This window comes from Poecilia mexicana, unplaced genomic scaffold (genome assembly GCF_051168715.1).
Source record: "Poecilia mexicana isolate PSO_F unplaced genomic scaffold, ASM5116871v1 scaffold_20, whole genome shotgun sequence".
In the NCBI taxonomy this organism is placed as follows: Eukaryota; Metazoa; Chordata; class Actinopteri; order Cyprinodontiformes; family Poeciliidae; genus Poecilia; species Poecilia mexicana.
Genome location: NW_028263389.1, coordinates 8,725,001 through 8,749,958, shown reverse-complemented (window position 1 = coordinate 8,749,958; position 24,958 = coordinate 8,725,001). Strand labels below are relative to the sequence as shown.

Here is a 24,958-nt window from a genome sequence, read left to right as displayed (position 1 = left end):
TTGCCTCAAGAGGTTTCAATCATCCCAATCAGGAAACTACTGCAGATCGGCAATCATTTCTGTTTCCACAGGGCCTGAAATTCTGACAGTAAAAATAATGTTGTTTTTTTTTTTCTTTTTTTGGGTCATCTTCATTACAGACTGCTCTCAGTTTGCTGACCTCAGCGCTTCGACACAGAGCAGGTATTTTTACAGCAGCTTCTGAGATCATTGTGCAGTGAAAAGACCTGACGTTGGCTTGAGGAGGGTTTAACCATCACAGCTGGAACCAGAGTGCTGAGAACATTTTCTGCTAAAGTCTTCACTTACATTCGAAAGACACAACAGCTTAATATCATATGCATCTTAAAGCAGCAACAGCAGCAGAAAGCAAGGCTAGCACATTTACAGCAAATAGATGAACATTAACATAAATGCATACTGCACTAAGGTAAATATATGTTTAAAAACTGCAGGCAAATATTTAAATACTTACAGTCACTTTATAATTAAGAACTTATGTAAATTAAATAATAATATAATAAATTAGAACTACAAATAATTCTAAAGTACAACAAATAAAGAAGATTATATTTACTCTTTGATGCTTCTAAAACATATTACATTATTTATTTCAGTGTCTTAGTAAGAATGTGACAAAAAAAAAAATTCTGATACATGAATAAAAATCGGCATAAGAGTTTAGTTTGTACCTCAAACATTCGTGCTGCGGTACACCTCACCAGAGCAGACGTATGGACAACCCCGTACCATAAGACAGTCAGCAGCAGCTCATGATACACTGGGTTGGCACTGACATGGGCAAAAACATGAAACGACAAACTCTGCTGTCATCCGTTTAATTATTATGTTATATGTATTTATTTGTGCGTCTGTGCCTTACCCAAGTTCCACAAAGGAGGCCTTCAGGCTGTCGAGAGGAGCGTGAGACAGAGACAGGGTCGTCATGACGTCCTCCAGGAAACCCACCAGCAGCTTACGATCTTCCTCCTGCATAGATTTGATCGGCTGCATCATCTGAGCACATACAAATCTAACATACTAGCATTTTCATATCCACATATGTAGGTACTTTTAGAAAACTAGGAGGCACCGATACGAACATTTGGGCTGAAATCAGATATTAATACCGCTGTGACAAAAAAACTGATTAAAAACTTATCAGACTGATATGTTAAAATATTACTAACGTTGGCCGATACCGGTGCTAATGATGCATCATGAACTCCCTGGTTCCAACACACAAAATGATTATTCATTTCTGTATCAGGGTTTTTAAGTGCTTCCTACATTTTTGTTATTTACAATAACATTAGACTTCTTTCAATCTAATTTTCTGGTACCCAGTGAGAAATTTAAAAGATAGATAATGCTAAATTTAGAAGAAAAATGAATCAATATCATTATGAAATAAACAGTGCATTTGCTGATGCATTGTCTGCTGAGCATAAATGTGGACAATCTTATTTCAACCACTTTATATGGGGGAATCTCTAACAAATCATTTCATTTATGGTCATCCAGTAGCAAAGATTTAAGTTGTGAATGAATATAAAACTTACACAAATGAATTTGTAAGTGTTACGGTCCTCTAAAAAAAAAAAGGATAAACTAGTAATCACATCAAATATTGGCCAGGAAAAGCCAGGTGTGTGTCGCATAAAAAAAAAAAAAAACAGCGCTAGGCTCTCTGTAGATTTAAAGTTACCTGATTGTAACAGGTCAGCACTCCAGTGGCATAGATTGGGACTGTAGCTTTGGTCAGTATGCCGTTCCCTGCTGAGGCGTCTGACAGAGCAATGAGAAATAGAAGTTAGGTGAACCACACAGAGTGGAGAACATTTTATTAAACAGCAGTACTTGATGTTAAAATAGTATGGAAGAAATTCAGCTCTTTAATAAGTTACAAGAAGAAAATAAAAATACTCCTGCTGCAGAAATGTGTTTCTAAAGCAACGTATAATGAGCAAACTATTACATCAAACCAATGCGCATGTGCTTTAACATCCTTTCATAGTGCTTGATCAATTAGTAAGATGAAGAAACAACAGCATACACATATGGGGAGATGATTGGCAGTGAATCACATAATGGCCCACATTTGTTACCATGACTTTGCCTGAAAGAAATGTGGCCTGATTATACTTCTATTGTATTGTGGTCTTCCAGAAACCCACAGAATAAGACCCATGCTATGTAAAGATCAGGATAACCTCAACACTGACAGGGTTTCAGATGAAAACACATTTCATAAAAGGCCACAATACCAACGCTAAATGACTTGGCAGCTAAATGAAACCGAGGACCCCGTTATAACTGCAGAAACATGTCTGGAATTAAAAAACAACAACAGAAAAGAAACAAGAAGAAGAAGAAGAAGAGGGGGAACACCCAACGTTGACTCCAAATAGCTTGTTTACATCAATTGTGTCTGGAGTTTAAACTTCATCTATCGACATTCTCTTGAGAGAGTTTAGAACAAGGTATAAACACACACAAAAAAATGAGAGAAAGTAAAATAGCCCTTACCAACATTCTCTTCTGATAGTCTTAGAATCTCCTGGAACTGAGGCTTCACCTAAACAAACCAGACGACACATACAGAACATCCATGTCACTCATCTATGGTCAGTCTTAGAAAAAAAATAATAGCTTGTTTGCTGTGAATACTGGCACAGCTTTAAAAGCCAACAAGCGAAAACATTTGATACAGTAATAGCACTAGTCTTGAAACTTAGACTCGTAAAATAAACCACGACAGAAAATTATGACTGCTCGATATGACAACTCGGTAAACTAAAGCGCGGTAGTTGACCGGAGTTTACCTTAGTGTTGGTGAAGATCTTGCCAAACGTGCGACAGAACCTCCAGAAAAAGCGAGAGAACTCGTGAACGCAGGTTGACGAAGTCACGTTGATGCGACCCACAATATCTATGAGCTGAGGAAGGCTGGTCAAAATACAGACAGGAAATTAAGTTGACAATTTTGTGAACATTTCAATACAGTGTTTAATATGTGTTGATTACTGAAAACAGTGCCTACAAATATTAATAGTGTTTAAACTCTCTATGCTTTGTCTTGTCACATCTATAAACTGAATTGTACTTTATTGGGATTTTATGAAAGACGCCGACAAATGATACTGTTCCGATTTTTTGTTTTCGAGATAAAAATCTGAAAAGTGTGGCATGTATTCAGCACTGCTCTGTAAAGCTGTTGTTGCAGTCACAAATAAAGGTTTTCTGGAACAAGCCTCCCATAAACTACTAACTGAGTTTATAGTTTATATGTTTTGAAAAGCTTAAATAACATGTTGGTCTATCATTTATAATCTCCATAAAATAGTGCAGATTGTGGTTCAAGCAGCATCCATGTGCAAGCCACAGTCTAAATGTATCTATTTAACATTAGTTGAAATCTTCAAAAACAAGTTTAACTGAGTCATTAAAATTTTGCTGAACTTCTTAAATCAGTGTTAATTTCCCCTAATCCAGTAGGTTTTACATTAAGTGCTCATGTGTGTATGTCTTACAGCTGGTTGACCACCCACAGCAGGCTTTCCCAGCCAGTGGTTCCTTCATGCTCCAGCTGGTGGTCATAGAGGAGCAGCAGGGAGCTGAGCAGCTCTCTGTTCCCAATGATGATGGCCATGTCCTGAAGGGGAGAGGCCGGCCTCGGGAACCGGGTCACTGGGCGACAGACAAACGCTGCTCATTCACCCCCTCTTTTGGCCAAAACTTCTGCTGACCTATTGCGCTTTTCGTAAACGGAGACGCGTGTGCATTCTCGGGCGTTTTACCTTCTATCGCAGGTATGTCTTCGTGAGGCTTGGCTCTGCTGGTGAAGGGTGCATTCTGCAGCACCACTGCAAACAGAGGTGGAATCAGGGACTGGAGAGCCGACAGAAAAACATGAAGCTTGTGCTCGTCCAGGCCGTGTTCTCCCTGCTGCGGAGAGAGAGAAGTCTCAGTTAGCATGAAAAGTGAACGACGGCAGACCCCGAATAAAGCAACACACAGAAACTCAACTGTGAGCAGTTTCTCTATACGAGCCAGCAGAGAAGGTATGAGTGCAGTGTGCAGGGTGCCCAGCTCTGTGGTCCAGGCAGCGAAGGCAGGAATGAAGACCTGGTGGACTGCGTTGACAACCCGCTCTGATGGGTCCCCAAGCGAGAGCAGCATTAACTCAAATCCCTGCAACGGACAAAGCAGCAGTTTTGCGTGGATCAGTTGAGTGGGATTAAAAAGAAAGCCATGATTTACATTCCTCTTCCCAGGATATTTACCTGGGCGTATTTGTCAGAGTCATCAATGTAACCCATAATAATACCCAGGCTTTTGACCACAGCCTCTCTGACCATGTCAGCCTTGTCCTCAGCCAGCATCTGCTGCAGCATAGACAGCACCAGCGAGCTACGGATTTCCTTCTGAAAACAAGAGGGAAGAAGTGAGGGATTTCAAGAAAAGAAACCGACAAACCTACATAATCTTCGTTTGAACTCTGTGCTCAGTTTAAAACTTACAGGCAGGTACGGAGCTAAGGCTCCACAGGCTTCAGCCACCAACAACCGCCTCTCCGGATATTTGTGGTTAATCTGCAGAGGCCAAACGTGCGCACACAAGTGTTGAATGTAAAAGAGGAACACAAGTTGAAAAGGAAGACAGACAGACAGACAGACTGAGGTTACAGTCACAATGGAATGGAAACAAGTGGAGTGTCATAAACATGCTGACCCTGTGGAAACCACAGTTTGTCTTTGTCTGCAGATTTCTCAGCCTCTGGACGGCTGGCAGCGGCCATTGCCGCGGCAATTGCTTTCTGTTGATCATGAGTGTGGTTGCACAGGTGGCAATAAAAACAAAACTGCTATCTCACTCCTGCCAGGGTCTCTCACAAAGCACTGAAAGCAATTTTCATAATCAGAGAGCAGCACTAAACAGATTTCTCACTGAAACAAAGTGATTTACATTTTGCATTAAAGCTTAGGACATCTCTTGCATAATTTACATTTGAATATATATCTGTATGGGGCTTTAGGCACTCGAAATAAATGAAATGATTAAAAGTCTTGACCTTTGAACCTGGATAAATGGTAAAATAGCTTAAAAGAAAGTAACAGTATTTTTCTTTTGTCTAGAGTAAAATATGAAACATTAAGAAATAAGAAGGGAAAACATTACATATGCAGTTAAATGATGCTTGAATTTATCCATTATTAACATAACTTGACACATGCAGCGTTGTTACATTTTGTGAGCTCACTAGCATCACCATCAACGTATTCACACACTTGTCTTTCATACAACTGCAAAGCAGAAGGAAAACGAGACACGGTTCTTCCAAATGCGACACCAACACAAATCTGAAAAGTCCCCAACTTTGGTGTCTAATGGCTTACACAACTGGCTACTGTATGATGTTTTTTCTGATGTAAATCACTTTGAACTGCCTTGTTGCTGAAATGTGCTACACAAATAAAGTAGACTTGCTGTAACATGGGACCTGACCAGGGCGTACCCCGCCTCTCGCATAGGCGCCAGCTCCCCTCATCATCCCATTAGGGAGGAGGGTGTTAAGAAAATGGATGGATGGAATAATGTTGTAACACGAGAAAATGTGAAAAGGTCTAGGGATAAATGTCTTTTGAAGGGCAATTAAATTCAGTGGTATCAAGTGAAAAAAAATAAAATAAAAAATGGTGTTGATTGCAGTGAATGTACCGTACCTGCTCCCAACATTGAGGAAGCAGCTCGGCTTCGACTCGAGTGGGACCCACGTGTCTTGCGAATGCAACGCAGCCCGTCAGGATCATTTGTCTACGGGCACACAAATCGACTTACATGAGAAAGCGTCAGTGGACGAGCACTGTATTAGTCTCCTTCACCTAAGCAGGATGGCAAAACCTAAAAAGACACCGAACAATTAAACCCGTGTCCGTTATGTTTACAATACACACGGTTACCTCTGCTCATCATCCGGCCTCTTGATCAGGTTGAAGAGGATGTGGAGGAGCTGGTCCCTCTCCTTAGGTTCTGGGTGAAGACATGCAGTGCACAGTATGAGGGGAATCAGCTCCTGAGAGGGAGAAGAGGACAAACACAAGGTCTCACATTACATTTAAACACCTTTCGTAAGCAGCTCAAAAAAAAAATAAAGAAAAAAGAAAAAAAAAGAAAAAGTGGTTGACACCGAGCAGGTCAGTTAATGGAGAAGCAGGAGCAACAGAGGAGGAGGTTGGGTCAATAAAAACGGGGAGAAAATTGGAACGTCACAGGCAGAATATGACACATAGGGTAACTTTTGGAAAATGGGGAGTCCTTTAATACCGCTGAAAACTTGCTTACCTCAAATATCATGTCAGTCTTATAAGGACTCACTCAGCTTTGGAGTCACACACACATTTAATGCTATGTACTGTAGAAGCTTACAAACTGCATGCACACACACAGACACAGCTGGATATTGACAGACACACACGCACACACACACACGCACACACACACACACGCACACGCACACACACACCCACGCACACACACACACACACACACACACACACACACACCAAGCTCCCCTTCTAAATCTGAGCTCTACTCCAGAGTTCAGGCAGAGTTCATGGGACCTCTAGCCAGAAGGGAGAGTGCTCAGTTGCCCTTGATAGAGGGCCTCCATGGCCAAACTGCGGTCAGTCCTACATTCCCTACAAACACACCAAAATTAAAGAGTGCAAACGGAGTTAAAAATATATTTTTTTCTTCCTTTCCGAGAAGATATAATATTCTCCTGCCAAGGCTCTGGAAGAGCAAGCGGAACACCGACAGTAGGACATTATCGAGAGGACTGGGTAAAGATGGGGTTCTGGTGAGTCACTCGCTCAATGCTCAAAGCTACACCGACCTTGTGAAGTTAGTGCCAGGCTGGCGGACTTGCACAAACTACAGAAAAATCCAATAATAAAGTATCACTGGATGGTTTTAAGTGTCTAATGACAAGTCCTGTGTGGGTGAAATCAGTTCATGTGTTCAGAAGTTGCAAAGGAACAGAGTTCAAACAAATCTAGCTGTCACATTCAATTTTTTTTTTGCCTTGGCTTCTGAAAGCGCTTCACGAGAGCAGTTTTCTAAAAGCCTACAGCACAGGCTCGATTAAATGACCAGAGGAATTCACAGAGCGCACACATCCAAGATCCTTGAAACCACCCCGACTTTATTCGAGTACAAACCCTTGTGTTTCTGAAAGACAGACTCTTTCAGGGGGTTAAACACACCGAACTGACCTGTTCTGGGAAACACTGTGGGAAAAATAGGCCGAGCAACAAATTGGCTCAATGCTTCCCTTCAAAGACCAGAGCTACTCCATACTGACATTCAAGGACTGCGCCACACACTAAATTAACTGAATTTCAATTTAAAACAGATTTTGGTTAAATTGCTGCACAACGCAGACAAATGTGATGCCAAACAAGATGTTGTCGTCTTGACCAAGATGTCAGGCCCCTCGACAACAGATGCTGAATGGTTTTTGTGTTTCTCAAATTCATTTGAATTAGAAATCTGATGTGTATTATTTTCCATGTAAAACTGGTAGCACTGCTGCTTTGCAGCAATAAGGTCCTGGGTTTGAATCCTGGTCTGTGGCCTTTGTGTTTGTTCTCTTTATGCACGTATGGGTTCTCTCCAGGTACTCATGGGCAACAATACCAACAAAACGGTGAAGTACTTAAAAAAAATAAAAAAATAAAAATCACATAAATACAAAATGAATCTTATTCTGAAATCTGAAATTTACCTACTCATCCAAAAAAAAAGAAAACCTCAACATGCAAATTCCTAATGAAGAGATCCACCGGAATTGAGAAACACTGATCTAGACAAATCTTTTTAGTCTAGTTTGTGACAAAAAAAAAAAAAAAAAAAAAAGAAAGAAAGCAAAATGTTTGCAATAGTGCAAGATTGGAAATTGGCCACAAAATTCTCATTGGTGTACTTTTTTGTATGTACAAAATGAAATTGAGAAGTTGATGTTTTAGAACAAGACTACAAACACAAAAAAGATGAATTGGATACAGTTCAAATTCCAGCACTACAATAGAGTCCTGTACCTGAAACACAAACGCAATGTTTACTGATTTACAGAGTCTAATAACAAAGCCAGGTGGCAGGCAGCCTGAAACAGCTCACCGTTTCAGGTCAAACATTTTTTTTTGCTTTTCAGTGGGTCTCGCATTTAAAACTAAAGTCTCGTCCCCAGGCTTGTGGGCACAAAGTTTCAAGTTGCAAAGCAAAAGTGCGAGCAGCTGCCTGTGCTTATGAATACACGGGGTAATGATCTGTGAATCCAACTGACACAGAGCAAAGTCCACAACACTAAAGAGGGGCTCCAGAGGATTAGCGTTTCCCTGTAATTTTATTTCTCACCAACCTCTCCCTTTGCTTTGTTTACCTTGATTTAGGAAGGAGATTAGGAGCTTCTTAACGGCCTGAGGTTCACTACGCCTACATTGCCAAGGCGATATGCAAAGCAGTGAAACTGCAATTCACTGCAACCAGACTTACCTCTTTTAGACAATCACAAGTTGTGATGTATCGCGTTTCAACACGGTTCGAAGATTCAGATACTTTGTGTTTGTGTACAATAGACAGACATAAACACAAACTGCATGCAGGTAGTCAGTGTGTACACCTGTGAAGGTGTCTGTTTTTTTTTTAGTTCGAGGGGAGCCACGGTTACTGCTTGACCTATTTCAACACTCCCCCCCCCCTATTTTGTACCACTTGCTCTTCAATATCGTCATCTACTGTGCGAGATAACAAAAAAAAGACCAGAAAGACATTTAAATACTGCTGAAATGACCTTGCAAATGTACTCATACCTCATGAACTTTTTCACATTGTGATGCAGCACCACAAAGTAGCTAAACACGTTTTTCCCAACAAAATCTGAAAAGTGAGGTGTACATTTGTATTCAGCCATCAAAATGCAAATCTTTATTTTCAAAATGCTGTGGTTGCAGAAAATATCACCCTTCACGTGTTACAAAGAAAAACACGGTGGTGGCAGCATCATAATCTGAACATGCTGGGGTTAGCAGAAACAATGAAGTTGGTCTGAGTTAATGGGCAGACGGAAGGAGCTACATACAGGATAATTCTGGATAAAGATAAATAAATTGAGAATCAGTGGAAAGCTTCAAAAATTTTTACTGACAAATATTTGTGAGTCTATTCTTGCAACGGTGGAATATGTGGTGTTCTAAAAGTTGTAAAAGAAACCTTTCTTTAGTCATTTACTTCTTTGTGCTGGTAAATCTAAATTTTTTCCCCCCAATAAAATAGATGGATGTTTGTGCTGAAACATGACAAATGTGAACGAGCTTATGGGGTATCAATATTTATGCAAGGTGAAGCATGACGGTAAAAAAAATAAAAGAAAATAAAAGAAAAAACATCTTTGAAGTTTTAACCAGAAAGTCGACATGCACCAAATAAAAAGACACAATTACCCTTGTTTATCACTAACCACTGTCTGAAGTTAAATTGCACCAAACTTCTTTTGTTTTAGGTAAGTTAAAATTACTTTATTGTTTATTTATGCATTCGATTTTAATCTGGGACCTGAGTCCAGATCTTGTTCCACAAACAAACAAAGCTGGTATGACAATAAAAAAATAAAAAAAATCCTTGAAAGTATGTCAGAGAAATCTAAATAATCAAAAAGATAATGTAAACAAAATCCGAAGCTCACGTACATTTCAACGGTTTTTGGTAGGAATGCATCTGAAATTTATGACTTGGATCAATCAATCACTCAATCTTTATTTATAGAGCACATTAGACACACAAAGCGGTTTCAAGGTAAAAAACAAAAACAAAAACAAAAAAAACCTATAAAACAAGGCAAGCCATTTGGGTTTCCTTTCACATGTTTCTTATTAATGTGGCATTTAGCAAATAGATATAATTTTACTAATTCTAACTGAAATGAAACAGAAGTTTGGTCTGATTTGACTTCGAATAGTGAGAAATAAAAAGTGTCTTTATTTGGTGAGTGTACATTTCTGATTTCAACTGTGCTTGTTGAAAACATGTTAAAGATTAATTAACTGGCATGGATTTTTCAACCAGAATATTCCAACAATCAGGAACAGAAAAGCTTCAGCAACTAGTGGAAAATAAGCAGGAAAAAAAATCACACAAAACCCCTAAAAAGCTAAAACTGCTAAACTTTGGCAATCTTGTACAGCAGGATAGCAAAACTCCAGAATTTTTTTAAGCTATGGGAAATAACTCTGGATTTACTTGCGCTCTTTTATGCATTTACTTATTTCATGCACTTATTTGTCGCCGCTCTTAGCAGTTGTAGCTTCAGGGGAAAGTTGGCCATAAGTCACTTAAATCTACACGTCAGAACCATGCAGATGAGTGCGTGAAAGACTCACCTGGCAAAGATGTGAAACCATTCTCTAGAAGAGAGGCATGCATGAGAGTGAGAGAATGAGTGAGACGAAAAGAGGAATAGAAATAAAAACCAGTGAAGAGGCAAAAGGCCAGCAAAAATGTGACAGACCAATCCAAAGTAGCAGCGGGAGAAATGACGATGAGGATGATAAAGTGAAAACAAATGCCTCCTTAAAGCAGGATGACATTTCAAAATCAATAGATGAGACACAAGACAGCAGGAGATTTACAGGCTGAGAATGTTTATTTGCTAAGCAAACTCTATAAAATGCTGCGCAAATTTTGCGGGTTGACATTTAAATAACAAACCATCCTCCAGAAGACTGAAAGCCTCCAACACAGTGTGCAACGTCACGCTACAGGTACGCTGGGTTTCGTCTACTACTTGAAGGAAAAACATATGCAAGAAAAAAAAAAAGTATACTCTAAGGAAAATACTTTTCAGCAACGTCAAAATGTGAAAGCATGCTTAACTAAGTTAAGCAAATTCTGATAAGATCAAGTCTGATATCTAAAATATATAGACGTAAAAATGATCATAACAAAAATAAGCTAATAAATCTTTAGTTTATTTAGACTAAAAGGTTTCGAACAAAGAACATCAAGTCGTTGGAGCTCCCCGAAACGATCCCCCTGCTTAGTCCTGCTGCTCTGTGTGCATCTATTGGATATTAAGACAAGATGCATGTGATTGATCGGATACAGGGTGGCGAGGAAGAGAAGCGCAGAGGGGCAGCAGAAGTGGCGGGTGGGAGGGTTACCTCTCGTTTAGCAAGGAGGACGTTGGGGACGATGTGAGGAAGACAGCGGCCCAGCATCAGCATCACGCTTTCCTCGCTGTCTGCTATGCGAGACACCTGGAGGCAGGAGGGACACGCATCAGTTTCTGCTGCCCTGAAACGCATCGATCCACTTCCCGCTGTTTTGTGTCGCTGACCTCGGCTCCGAGTCGACTCTCGGAGCACATTCTGCAGAAAGACAGCAGGGCTTGCTGGAAGGCCGGGGATAACTTCCTGGAATGGCAGGAAAAAGTCACGTTGGAAACCATCATTATAGTGCAGCGTTCCACAACTCCTGTTAATTCCCCCCCCCAAAAAAGGGGCTTGGCGATTGCTCCGACCACAAAATGACAGAGGTGCAAACAGAGCCAAGCTGCAAGAGAGCTAAACTCCTGCCACGTGTGCATGTAACTGCTGTTTGCCTTGCACACAAAATTTGCTAAATTAAGTCAGAGCAAAAAGACATTAGAACAGTATTGTGAGAATATAAGTTGAATGGCCTTCAACTGAATCCAGTCCATCTGTTATAGACAGGAAAAACAGCTATGATTCTGTACTGGGTGAGGCATTAAGTGTTATAAGTGAAAGGATTAGAGGTAGAAATTCTGAAACGACGACCAAATAAAAATCCTCTGTCAGCAAGAGCAGAAATCTGCATTTTCACACAAGAGGGCAGCCTGTCTGCAAAGCCAGATGTCTACCGCCATCTAGTGGACATACGATGCAACTACGCAAAAAAAATGGTTTCATCCGTTAATTTTGGGATCATTTTATACCTGATATTATTCAAATATTTAGAGCATTTAAACATCAATTTAACTTAGCCATGGTTGCTTTTGATTGGAAGAGAAAATAATAAATACAAATGCTTTTTGGGACAAAAAGGCCTGTCACTGAAGCTGCCCAGACATATACATTGATAACATTCACTTTACTTGTGGCCCCTTGAAAAAACTAAAGACGTAAAGAAGTTGTTCTTTATTGTAGAATTTATAGAGTTACAGCAAAACATAAACATAAGAATCAAAATACAGTAATGGTGAGTTTTAAAATTACTTCATACTCACGTGGCCCTTTGGTCTACATGGAAAACTAAAGAATCTAAAACTGTGTTTCACAGAATCTGTAGCTCTTGTGTTGAGAAAAATTACGAGTTTGACAATCAGCTCTGGGTACGTGTGCAGACAGGAGATTTTAGATTTAATGAAGTAAAACAAGTAATGTAATGACTAACTTCAGAGTGAAATCAGTCAGTCATTATGGATGACAAGGACATATGGAGGTGACGTTTCCTCAGATTTCCACTCACCTATTTGGTTGATCAAACTGGACGCGTTGTTGACTCGTAGCTCTGTTGCAGGTCTGCTGTTGGGACTGTGATGTGTTCTGAGTGGAGGTCGATACGAGGTCATTTCCAGCCTCCGACACCCCTCGAATGTCTAGATACTGACCATTATCTAAAGAAGGCTGAGAGCAAGAAAAAAAAAAAAAAAAAAAAAAAAACTTACTTGGAGAGTTACACACAGGCATATGTTTATATAATTTGTACACATAAGTAAAGAAGCCACACACCACAGAAGGAGGATTGGTGGAGCAGGGCTTTGAGGAGCTAGAGGAGGAGCAAAGCTCCAGAGTGGCCGGAGGCGGAGACGAGACGCTCTTTTTCAGGATCTGAATCTCACTGTGAAGCAATTTAAAACAAAAAAAAAAGAATTATTGATATTGTTTTTGAAGCATCACTAAAAACAAGCCATAGGAAAAAAAAAAAAAAGAATGAATGAAAGGCTCATCAGCAGCACAGGAGACGATGTCATTCCCCAGAGTGAGTGGTGTGCAAGCAGCTACCTCTGCAGTTTCTTTATCTGCTCAGCAAGACTCTGTTTCTCACTGTTCAGGAGGTTCAGCTGGTATTCCAGTTCTTGTACAACTTCTGACTGTTGCTAGAGAAAACACACAAAAAAATGGGAAATTCTGGCAAAAAAAAAAAAAAAGTGTATCACATATAGCAAGAAATCAGTGACTTCAGCAACATTCTTTGGTTTTATAAGAGTTGGATGAAGATCGAGGCAGATATTCAGACTCCTAGAAAATCTAAATTTTACAGAAGGGATTTTTTTTTTAAAACAGAAAATTCCACCAACTGAAAAATATCTTTATGCAAGTGAATAGTTGGGGCTGCTTTTTTTTCAGAGATACTGTATCAATGCAGCGTTGCATAGAAGCCATCAGACTGTAAATACACATATACAGAAAAGTGCTTATACACACCTGCTGCGACAGGTCAGGCTTCCTTTGGGGCTCTCGTACGACGCAGTTTCCTGGAAGGTCGCCAAAAGCCACACCGACAGACACGTCCACCTTATCTCTTGGAGAGGAGAGCGTGCTGCCACCGTTCCTGTAGAGCTGCAACAGGTCGGGAGGCTTTGGGATGTTGAGACCGACGTCGTCCCACAATTCAAAGTCCTGGAGATGAATACGAAACGGAACAAGAAGGAAGCATTCAGGGAACGGATGTCGTTTATAAGATCATACGTGGGACGGCAAGACATCTAAATAACTGATCTAAAACTGTGAATGTGCTTAAAATCACCAGTTGGATGTTATTTTCCTTCAAAATAAAAGAAAATCTTTTGTTGGAATAACCTATGAACGGAAAAAGCTTTTACCTGATCATCGTTTTCATCAGAAAAGGTGATGGATGAGAGTTTGTATTCATTTTTTAATAAATATTCGTTCACGAGGAAGTTTAAGGCTCTTTTCTCCAGTGGGCGGATGGGCTCCTGACGAAGGAGAAAAGAACAGGGTGAAAGTTTAGCTAGAGCTTTTTTTGGTTACATCTCATGAAGCTTTAAAGAATGAATCTAATATTTTCCTTTCACTTTATTTCGACAGCTTCCCCACCTGGATTTCAGGACTCGATTTGAAGTTTTTTCTCTCCTGAGATGCCACTTCACTCTCTGAGAAATTGAGAAAATGAAAAAAAATAAAAATAAAAATAAAAAAAATGTTTGAACCAGTACTGAGGATTAGCTTTCTCGTTGAAGTTCTTCGTAATGAAAAAAAAAGAGAGAGAGAGAGAAAACTGTAACAAGAAAAGGTTGAGGTGGAGAAGAAGTTAAAAGTACGCCACACCTGCTGCCTGAGTCAAGTTGGCCCGCAGAGCCTGAATGGTCTCCTTTGCTTTCCGTAGCTCAAACTCCAGCACTGGACAGGAAATGACAACACACACAGGAAGTGGATCCAACCAAACACAGGGCACAAAATTAAACAAAGATGGGGCATTTGAAAATATGACACTGAAGATCAAATGAAGCAAAAAAAAAAAAAAAAAAAGCATGCAGATCATGGGTTCATAGAAAAAAAAAAAAAATGCATGCAGCAGAGGATCATGGTAAACCTGCCTGTAGGTTTACTGACAGGCAGGAGGTTTTCCTGCCATCAAATTTGTAAATGGTGGTCAATTTGTTTTTTTTCTTTTACTTTCTCTAATCTCGGAGCTGTCTGACACTAGGTTTCCTCCTAGGCAATTGGTTTCCAGGCGCTCAAAGGACAATGCTGCTCAGGGAACTTGTTCTTCACAGATTCTAGCATTGCTGCATCAACAAATCGGCTCTGAGCTACAAGAAAAAGGAGTCAAATCATTCAGTTTTTGTTTCAGTTTCAGAGTCATATTTTCTTTTTATCTTTCAAAAACGTGTTCAAATTAGCTAATTGTTTCTCATGTCTAACAAACTACAGAGAAACAGCAGGTATGAGGAGAAAATATTTTATTTGCAATAAAGCTCCTAATCTAACGTTTAAAAAAAAAGAAAAAAGAATAGGGAACAAACAAGATTCACACGTCAGAGTCAGAACACACGCAAGAAGTGATAAGCAATGGAGCAAGGAAACAACGTTGCATATCTGTGCACTGAAAATCTGTGTTTCGCTCTGATTGTATCTCTATATTAAGTAAAAGTTAACCTAAGTTCTTCCTGCAATACAAACTTGTGTCTTTTTTAATCATAATCTCGTGTAACCTTTTCTACAGATGAAGAGTGCACAGGTTGCAATCTGAACAAAATGGAAACCCATGAACTGAACAACGGGGAGAGGTATAAAATAAAGAAACAAAACCAAAACAAAAAGCTAGTCTGGATGGAGTGACTTGTCCAGAATTTCACTGGGGTTTGATCAACGTCAGGAGAAAGCCAGAAAACCCAGAGTCAGACAGCTGGGGGGGCAGCGTTTTAACAAGAAGAGCACTTTGTGGGAGATGACAACAGGTATGGATCAAAGTGGTGGTGGTGGTGGTGGGGGTGGAGGTGCACATTTTGTACAGAAAGGGTGTCTGTAAATAATTGTTTTATCAAATCATCATTCAGGGATGTGAAACCAAAATCTCTGCTGCATGATAGATGTAACTGTATCTGATAGTCAATGTCTCTGAGTTCAATCAAGTAATAAAAGACCCAAAGTAAAAGGAAATTAGTGAACTTAATATGTATATGCATCTCATTACATTTGAATATTAGCACAGAAGTTTATATATTTTAGTAACGCAATTACAAAAGTGAGACTCGTAACATTCATTACACAATTAGAGACATATTTCAAGAATTTATATCTGGAAATGTTGAAAATCACACCAAAGAGCAAACGAAAACTCAAAATTCTGTTTTCCAGGAAATTCAATTTTTACATTAGACCCATTAAAAATTTATGTTTTTAATATTGAAACAGGGTTTTATGACCACATTCAACCTGAAGGCTTGACATGCAGTATCCACAAGATAAACCACAAAAAGCTCACTGCTAAAGAAACTGCCTGTTCAGAGTGCCATTCTCAAGTAGAGGAAAGTTGAGTGGAAGAAAACAGTGTAGTTGAGAAAAAAAAAAGGAAAAAAAAAAAAAGGTCTGTGAGCAACATGGATTGCCACAGCCTTGACTGCGCTGTGAAAAAAAAAGATTCATAAGGTGTGGGAAGAGCAAGTGCTTCAAGAGCAACAAAACACAGACTCACTTGAACTAAATCCTACTGAGAATCTACAGAGGACTGCCTGCAAGTTGACAAGAGACAGTAAAGCTAGCAATGTGGACGAGCTAAAGGCATCTATTAAAGCAAACTGGGCTTCCATAACATTGAAGCAGAGCCATACGGTGATCGCCTCCGTGTAACGCTGCTCTGATGGAGTAACTCAAGCAAAAGCAGCCTCAATCAAGTACCGAATGTGTATACTGCAAACCTACTTTTTAAAAAAAGCCAACATTTATACATTCAAAACTGTTGTCTTTAACTCAACCGACGTAATATTTCTATTTTCTGAGGAATTTGACGTGGTTTCAATAATTATTACAATGACCAGAATAAGTGCTAGAAATAAATCTCTCTCTGTGTGTAATGAATCGATCAATATGCAGGTTTTACTTTTTTAATTACCGTGATTTGCAGAAATAAATTAACTTTTCAATAATACTGTAACTTATTGGAAAGGATCCCATACAGTCCATCTGCAAGATAGCCTTAGCTGAGATCTTCAGAAAAATGTCCTGCTCTGGTAACAAAACTAGAGTTATGACTTTGGGCATTTGGGGCTCCGTGCTGACAACAGCAAAAAGATGATGCAGTTAATTTTAAATCTTCTACTTTATGCATTGTAGATGCTAACATGTAACTGATGCTAGGACTTAAAAAAATCCTTTAGATAAAGACTACATTTTCACCACAAAGAGAATTTAAAAAAAAAAAAAATTCCTTGTGAACAACCTACAATTACTCGTCCAAATGTACCTAAAAAAAACAAAACAAAGAAAAGGCTAATGTGTAAAAGCAGGTGCTTTTACATGTAGAGTTGTGAAATGGCAAGACACAATTAGAAATTTATTCAACTATGAAAAATGTTGACAGCTCCAAAGTGGTAAGAAAGTGCAATTATAAAGAACAAACAAACAAACAAAACAAAAAAACAGTGACAAAAATACCACTGGCTGACACCATAAGTTTGAGAATTCAGGTGGCGCTCCAAAAACCTTAACCCAAGCCCCAAAATCTGACAAGAACTTTAAATGTACCTCTACCACTCATTTAAGGTAGTGCTAATTCAAAAAGTTTGGAATATTTAACGTTGCATACTTAGGCAATTATTCTGTAACAAGCATGCTAAAGGAGCTGAAGTTATTGATGGGATGTATTGGCCCATTTCTCCTCTCCTGCCCTCTTTTATTTCCCCAAAGGTAAAACGGCCGTCGCTGCTTGGATCCCCGACGCTATGGTTCATCTTACCTGCCACCCGTTCGTCTGACTCTCGGTTGCCGTCATCTGAGTAACGTGCAAAGTCCAGAGAGTCCAAGGTGCTAATGCTGCCTGCTCGATCTGCATAGAAACAGGGACACAGAGGCAGCAGTGAGAGAAGGAGTAACATCAATCGCAACAGTTACGCAAAGAATTTCCCAGCTAACAAAGCTTAAGAAATGTGGTAATGAATTAGGAAAGTGCTTCAGAGACACTCCCTTTTAAATCTAGCAGCCTTCTCCTTCACACATTGACAGAGTTGGTTCATATAAACTTTTAAAGCAGAGATCAGGATAAACTGAAAAGTCCTCACATCGCATAGATTTTGCTTAACACAACAGAAACGGACGCAACTTTAAAAGTGAGCATAGGGGAAGGAAAACAAACTTAAAACTTTTGAGGAACGATAACGCTGATAAATAAGCACATTCAGGATCATATTGCACTGAGCTTGGCTGCCCGGTTTGCTTCGTCAATGGTGTTGGCTTTCTTTCCACTGGAATGCATTTGTTCCATCATCCACAGACTGGACAGAGTCAGGCTAAATGTTGTTGTGTTGGCCTAAAAAAAAAAAGTCAAGCTTGTTTACTTTATGTTTTAAGTCTTTTAAAATACAGTTTCGAAAAGGATACATCTCCTAGATCCATCGAGAATTCAGTTAGGAACCGTTCATCACACCACAACAACAGAGAAATTGAATGTGTGCACATTTAAACACGCGCACACAAAAAAAAATCACAATTCCATAATGGAAATCAGGCATTTAGTGGTTCTTTTATATGCCTGAATCAAAATGAACATGCCTAATCAGCCAATAAACAAGCACTGAGTAGAAACAAAGCAGTATTTGAAAAAAAATGGGGCCAGATACGATACCAGGACGTTGCCAACAAGCTCATTTAATTTAATGAAGAGTCTTCTTGGCAAGAATAATACTGGTTTACAATGGAGCATGGGACAAATGGGGCAGTAGTGAGATTACTGAGACATAAATCAGAGTAGATTTTGAAAGAGGCTGAAGGAGTCTGGGACTGGTCCAACAATAAACAGTGCTGTGAAAAACACTGCCCCTTACAGATGTCATTCATTTTTTTGCCACACGTGACACCTGAGTAAATATAAAAAGCAGTTTTTAAATAAGAAATATTTAAATATTTAATCCACATTGGAATATAATTATTCCAATGTGGATAATTATAAATCCCCCCCCCCCCCCCAAAAAAAAAAAAAAAAAAAAAGGTTAGCAAAGATTTCTGCCCAATGACAAAAGATTCATGTTTGTTTGGAATTTGTTGCCTTTGATAAATGAACTCATAATTTGAAATTGCATTTCAAATTTACTCAAGTCATCTTTAAAGGGAATATTCAAATTTGTCTATGTATAGGGTTCATTTCCAACCTAAACTGATATAAAAGAAACATGATCCTCTTGCATCGTTAGTACAACCAGTTTATCAACAGAGATAAACTGGTTGGACGCTGGTTGGTATTTTGGCATTTATCATCTCTTAATCGCAGTGTCTCCAATTAAGGTGCATGCCATTTAATGGGTTTTTTTTAATTAAATTGTTGTCAATCATGTTAAGTAATTACCCACACAAAGAGAACTTTTAGCTAAAACGGGTTCCAGATTACTATTACAAGCAAGAAAGTATTTGTATTCCAATTTCTTATTTTGCAATGTCCATGCTTTTTGTGGCTGTCACATTAGGATGTGCCTTAAGGCGAAAACTCACACCTTGTCGGGATGTGGCATGTTTAGTTTGGCTCAGACAAGGGTGATGAGAAAAATGCGCTTCAGATCGCCAGAAGGAGTCTAACAGAAAAAAAAAAAAAAAAAAAAAAAAAAAAAAAACTGAAATAATTACAAATTTTTTGTTGTTTGGATCAAGAGATGCATAAAACAAGTCGGTAGTTATGGCAAACCGACTGCATCTCAACATTGAGCACAACATGAAACTCATTCTGTGTGCAGCTTATGTCTGTAGGTAAGAACCCCCCAAAAACAACTAGCTTTTTTTTTTTTTTTTCTTGCTCCAAAAGCGCACATACATAAAAAACAATTTGATTACTAAGCCCTGGAGTGAAGAGAACATCTCTGAAACCTTCCTGCTGATGATTAAAAGAGGGTGGGGATTGTCTTGCTGTGTCATGTGGCCGGGAGCAGCGGCTGCAGCAGCTGCAGCAGCGGCTGCAGCGGCCCAGTCACTCCCCTCTCGCTGCGATCAGCTGCACATGATGAGCTGACACGGGCTCTGTGTTCCGAATGGCCCCATCGAAAACATTTATAGCTGGTCAGCAGAGGAAGAATGGGTTTTATTTGACTTTTATAGCTCACATGACGATTGCGAATTTTACTCCTCTGAAAGAATGAGATTCTAAGCCACTAATTAGTTTCTTTGTGATATGAATATTGGTGGATATTTTTCTATCTCACAATAGATTTTACATAAAATAAATATTTCCTAATAAAAGAAAAAAAAAATGTATTATTGAGGTCTTGCTGTTGGATTTGGAAGGAAACAAAACATGACGTGATGTCAAAGTCCTCCCTTTTGCGTGAATATAGTACTTTTTTTTCATTTCTTTCTACTCTGGTCGAGAGTTTTGTTTCTTCTATGTTATATTTTATCAGCAGCTATGAAGACTAAGATGAATATTCCCATTTGACAGTCCTGTCAGTACCACAATACGGGAGACGTCTCGGTATGTCACGCTTTTCAAAGAATTTCTTATTTTTAAGGTCGTCGTCCTCCACACCTTTTGTGGGTTTCATCCAGTTACTAGAGCGCTCTCTGTGTCCGACTTGTAGAACAGTCAGTTTGTGTTTTCTGCTTTGATCTTCAAGTAATGCACAGTTTTAAACTGCTGACCTGACACCCAAAGGACACCAAGAACCCGACACCCAGAGGATGCCAACACAGCAGCCTCCCGAGATAACAGGAGAACACTCTGAAGTACTGGCCGTCCTGCATGACAACCAAACTGGGATTCTGGTTTTCCTTTGCTTTGATTCTGATAACACCCTAACTACCATCACATTTGGAGCACAGTGAAAAGCCTTTACTGCTTCTAAATTTCAAGCCGAATCGCATCCATGGCTGTGATTTAGAACTATATCAGCAAGATCCAGAAACAATCTGTTTTACCAGAAACAACAAAGAAATATTGCAAGTAATTCAAATAATTCAGGAACTCAAAGTTGGGTCTGCTCCGAGACAATAAACAAGATACTAGGACAACATATTATAAAAGAACAGTAACTTAAAATCAGCAGAACATTTTCAAATTCTAAACCATCCCCCAACACCGTCTTCACAACTGAACTTTTTTTTTTTCCCCCATTGAGTTTTCTTCAGTCAATATGATGCCCTTTGACCTGGGGAAGCTTCATAGAACTATTTTGTGCAGTGTGGCTGAATTCCATTCATAGGGCTAAACAAAAGCTTTGTCAACTTTTTCTCCCCCGGGTCGAAGGTCACCTTTACTTTGTAGCTGCATGTCTGGCTGAGTTGTACTTTTATTACTATACAAATCGCAGGACACATAGGGATAATACTCTAAACAAAAAGCTTTTAAGAATACTAGGAAATTTAAATCAATTTTTTGTCGGCCTTTTTTCTCTGATCAATAATAAAATATGACAGATACTAATGGATACATTATGATGTTTTGTTTTAAAGAAAGACAGTCAGATAATGCTAAATATTTTTGTCCTAAAGTTTTGTTCGGATATCATGATAAAATTAAATAATTGTATTTCTGGTCAATGTTATCTTTTTATAAGAATCTCATGACAGTCATTCCTTTTCACAACATGTAAGGCTACATATATGCCATTAGAGTAAAACAACAAGGTTTATTTGTGATGCAGACAGTAACTATGGTAATTATTTGCATGTTGTGTTTGCCTACAGGCTCTCAAGCTTCAGACACTGGTTAAAGAAGCCCCATAAGCAGATGAGAATGCTTAAGACATACAGCATGCAACAGCTAATTTAATTTTGTTGTATGAGTCTGGCACAGAATAAGATGAACACATGCAAGGTAGTCCTTGCATGTTGAGAAAGTTGACAGAAAATATATTTTTTGGAGTATCTGCAACTAATTAATTTAAGGGCAGGTATCGCAAGAAGACCTCTCTTTCCTAAAGACTGCTCTGCAGTTGTAGTTTGTTTGACTTCTGACCTGCAGGTGGCCTGAAGAAAGGGGTGTTTTATTACACCAGGTCCATCACAACCGGTCTGTCACAATATTGCCTACCCCCTTCAATCGATCGTCATCTGTCAAGTTAAAGGGTTTTCATCATGACCTAAGGCACTGATCTAGCTGCCAAGATAACTGACCCACAAAACCCGTCTGATGACTGCGGCCCTCAAGGGCTTGGGCAGGAGCAGAACGCTGCGATCTCGAGATCAACTGACTACTACAGCCAGGTTCTGAGCTAACGTTAGCGAGCCACTGAGTTATCTTTATGTGATACCGCAGTAAAGACAGGGTTGGAAAACTGCTGCTAGTAGCATCAAGATGAGCTAACGCTACTTACTCAGTGGTCCTCCAGGTCCGAGCACCTGGTCTTTGGCAGGTGGAGTGCCGCTTTGTCGCTCGAAGTTGCCAGGGTTGGAGAAATAATCCCTTAGCCGCGGAAGCTCCCTGCCTGCTTCCAGCAGTTCAGTGTGAAACTCCAGGGCCGTAAGAATGTACTGGTCCCGCAATAGCTGAGCAGCGATAACATCCACAGACACCCGCGTCTCCACACCGCCTGCCATAGTGGATGTGGCCGCGGCCGAAACCGACATGCCCTCACCGCTGGGGCTTGTCCGGTTGCTAGACAGCAGCAGTGTCGGAGGCTCGGCATCTGCAGGCGGAGAGAAGGGATTGCCTTGCGGTGGACCTGGCGCCCCCTCGCTCGGGCTTCTTTCTGTGTCAACCGTCTCATTGGGACGTCGTTCTGCTTCTTCCTCAGAATCACTGACATCAAATGGGTTGACCGACGCCATTTTTCCAATATATATATATATATATATATATATATATATAAATAGATATATATATATATATATATTAAACCCAGGCAGGCTAGGCTAATCAGAGAGCTGTCTTCCTGAATGGATACTGATGTGTATGGTTAGTTGGGGAAAGAATACGACATTACGATTGGCTAAATTTTGGAGACGTCTTCTTAAGGCCCGCCCTTTTAATGGAATGTTGAAAAGTGATTGGATATTTCCGAGGTAGCTGGGCAGGGCATGATTGTTAGTTGACAGCTCATGCTAGCTAGTGTCATGTCAAAAATGGAAAATATAACTTTTATAAATAAAGATGTTTATTTTTCTGCTCTTCAAGTGCTTAAGCAAATACAAAAAAATACGAGCAAATTATTGTTGTACCGTCTTAATTTAGAAAACCTGCTGAAATTAAATGATATATCTTTGAACTACATTACCCACAATGCAAGCTCGGGCGCACGCGTTAAGAGTCAACGCCAAAGTCACAACAAGGAAGTAAATTCTCGTGCTGCCTGTATTTCTTGTAGTAATCTTGTTACAAAGAGGGATCGCTGGTTTTGTAAAAGCATCCACTTAAAGATTACGTGATCTTGTTTCGAAACAGCAGCTTTAATCAGCCTGTTTCTTTGGATATGTTTCGGTGGCTCATTTACGAAGATAAAATTTAAGGAAACATTTGTTTTGAATGGGTAATTTTTCTTTTTTCGATCCCCCATATATTATCCAAAGCGCTCTTTAAAGCACTTTATGTCAGGATCAAGTTGACGATATATACAGGTAAGACTTATAACTCCACCGTCTCAGATCTAGCAGATTTTCTAGTACACATGAAATATAAAGGAAAAACTGTAACCATTAAAATGCCACAATTTTTTTAGGTTTTTAATGTGTTTGACGTTTGGCAGATTGGCTAGTGGCATATGGTGAACGGAGCGGATTAGTCCTTTTACAAAGCCTTTCTGTAGCAGATAGATTGACTTAGCCAGTCTAATAGTAAAGCTGATATGTCTTCTATTTGAATTCTCGTTGCAAACTTTATTTTTAGCTCACTATATTTACTATATATACTTTCAATATAATCTTTACCTATGGCTTTCTACTTTTATGCTTTTTCCCTTTCCTTCATCTCAGGAAACCTCAGTGTTCCTCTGTAAAGGCAGGGCAGTCTTCAATCAAAATGAAGATGATCACCTTTTTCCTGATAGGACTAACAGTCCATGTAGTTTTCTTCCTATCCATCTTTGACATCTACTTCACATCCCCTTTGGTCCACGGCATGACACCCCAGTCCACGCCGCTGGCACCCCCTGCCTCCAGACTGGTGTTGATTGTGGCTGATGGCCTCAGAGCTGATAGTCTCTTCACGCTGCTTCCCAACAGCTCAAGTAGAACTCCATTCCTAAGGTTGGGAAATAGATTTAAAGTAGGCAATGAAGTTGAAAAACACTTTGTTTTTATTCTTTAAATAGACCTAAACTTTTTTTTACCATCAGGACCGTAATAGAGGAGACTGGCACCTGGGGCGTCTCTCATACACGTGTACCTACTGAGTCTCGGCCCGGTCACGTTGCTTTGATCGCAGGCTTCTATGAGGATGTCAGTGCAGTTGCTAAAGGTAGGCTGCTAAAAGTTGGGATTTTCCAAGAATACAGTTTTGCAGGATTTTCGCATCGTCTCTTTATGAGGGTCATTAACATTTTCTTTGCATATTTTCAGGTTGGAAGGAGAATCCAGTAGAGTTTGATTCAGTGTTTAATGAGAGCAGAAGCACCTGGTGCTGGGGGAGCCCAGACATCCTCCCAATGTTTGCCAAAGGTAGTCAACAAGTTGCTACTTAGACTGAAAAAATATGATTTTTTTATTTATTTATCAAGTCAGAATAAGTAAAAAGAAAAGAGAAAGCTGAGCATGGAAAAAAGCAATTGGGTTTATTTGTTATCCTTTCACTTATAAGATACAATTTCTTCATATTGATTTAAATGTAGATGGTGTCCTATAACTTTGATATATTAAGTACGCAAGTCTTTTTCAACTCATTGATCATTTTGGGCCTTGAGTAAATGCACACAAAAAGACAAAACTCTTTAACGTTTTGTTTATTGTTTGTTTCCTGCTTTGTTTAGATGGTAAACAACACAACACAAACTAGGATTTACAGAATGATTATTGATTTTAAATTAGAACATTGTGTGAGTCAGTCACAAAAATGATCATTTATTGTTATGAACACAATGAACCACTAACCTCTCAAGAGAATAAAAATACTTATAACAACAACAATAATATTTATTATTGTTTATTTTCATAGAATCTCTAAATGTTTCTCTTCATTTTCTGTATTGTTAAACAATGACATTGCTCGTTTGCTGTTTACTATTTTAGTATTTGCATTTTCTTTTAGGTGCAACTGGTGACCATGTTTATACCCACACATACCCAGC

The 24,958-nt window shown here is 39.3% G+C and overlaps 2 protein-coding genes across 4 annotated transcripts in view; one reads left to right on the top strand and one right to left on the bottom strand.

Annotated features, from left to right (window-relative positions):
* Positions 1 to 22,626, bottom strand: part of relch (RAB11 binding and LisH domain, coiled-coil and HEAT repeat containing) — a 33,709-nt gene extending 11,083 nt beyond the window's left edge. For all 3 annotated transcript variants that reach the window (XM_014992925.2, XM_088001164.1, XM_014992926.2), the window contains exons 1-23: positions 22,055 to 22,626; positions 17,500 to 17,589; positions 14,370 to 14,441; positions 14,139 to 14,194; positions 13,904 to 14,017; positions 13,506 to 13,700; positions 13,083 to 13,177; positions 12,810 to 12,918; positions 12,547 to 12,704; positions 11,396 to 11,471; positions 11,220 to 11,315; positions 5,964 to 6,076; positions 5,727 to 5,817; positions 4,524 to 4,595; positions 4,287 to 4,427; positions 4,030 to 4,194; positions 3,801 to 3,948; positions 3,534 to 3,690; positions 2,826 to 2,949; positions 2,530 to 2,578; positions 1,709 to 1,788; positions 884 to 990; positions 693 to 792 (exon numbers count right to left, since the gene is read on the bottom strand). In XM_014992925.2, the coding sequence (XP_014848411.2) occupies positions 693 to 792; positions 884 to 990; positions 1,709 to 1,788; positions 2,530 to 2,578; positions 2,826 to 2,949; positions 3,534 to 3,690; positions 3,801 to 3,948; positions 4,030 to 4,194; positions 4,287 to 4,427; positions 4,524 to 4,595; positions 5,727 to 5,817; positions 5,964 to 6,076; positions 11,220 to 11,315; positions 11,396 to 11,471; positions 12,547 to 12,704; positions 12,810 to 12,918; positions 13,083 to 13,177; positions 13,506 to 13,700; positions 13,904 to 14,017; positions 14,139 to 14,194; positions 14,370 to 14,441; positions 17,500 to 17,589; positions 22,055 to 22,508 (2,862 nt within the window). In that variant the 5' untranslated portion in view covers positions 22,509 to 22,626. The remainder of the gene's footprint in view (positions 1 to 692; positions 793 to 883; positions 991 to 1,708; positions 1,789 to 2,529; positions 2,579 to 2,825; positions 2,950 to 3,533; positions 3,691 to 3,800; positions 3,949 to 4,029; positions 4,195 to 4,286; positions 4,428 to 4,523; positions 4,596 to 5,726; positions 5,818 to 5,963; positions 6,077 to 11,219; positions 11,316 to 11,395; positions 11,472 to 12,546; positions 12,705 to 12,809; positions 12,919 to 13,082; positions 13,178 to 13,505; positions 13,701 to 13,903; positions 14,018 to 14,138; positions 14,195 to 14,369; positions 14,442 to 17,499; positions 17,590 to 22,054) is intronic.
* Positions 22,627 to 22,999: 373 nt separating this feature from the next.
* pign (phosphatidylinositol glycan anchor biosynthesis, class N) overlaps positions 23,000 to 24,958 on the top strand; it is a 13,204-nt gene continuing 11,245 nt past the window's right edge. Inside the window, exons 1-5 of the mRNA XM_014992929.2 lie at positions 23,000 to 23,294; positions 23,649 to 23,921; positions 24,011 to 24,132; positions 24,234 to 24,332; positions 24,919 to 24,958. The exon at positions 24,919 to 24,958 is cut by the window's right edge and continues 67 nt beyond it. Of these exons, the coding sequence (XP_014848415.2) occupies positions 23,695 to 23,921; positions 24,011 to 24,132; positions 24,234 to 24,332; positions 24,919 to 24,958 (488 nt within the window). The 5' untranslated portion in view covers positions 23,000 to 23,294; positions 23,649 to 23,694. The remainder of the gene's footprint in view (positions 23,295 to 23,648; positions 23,922 to 24,010; positions 24,133 to 24,233; positions 24,333 to 24,918) is intronic.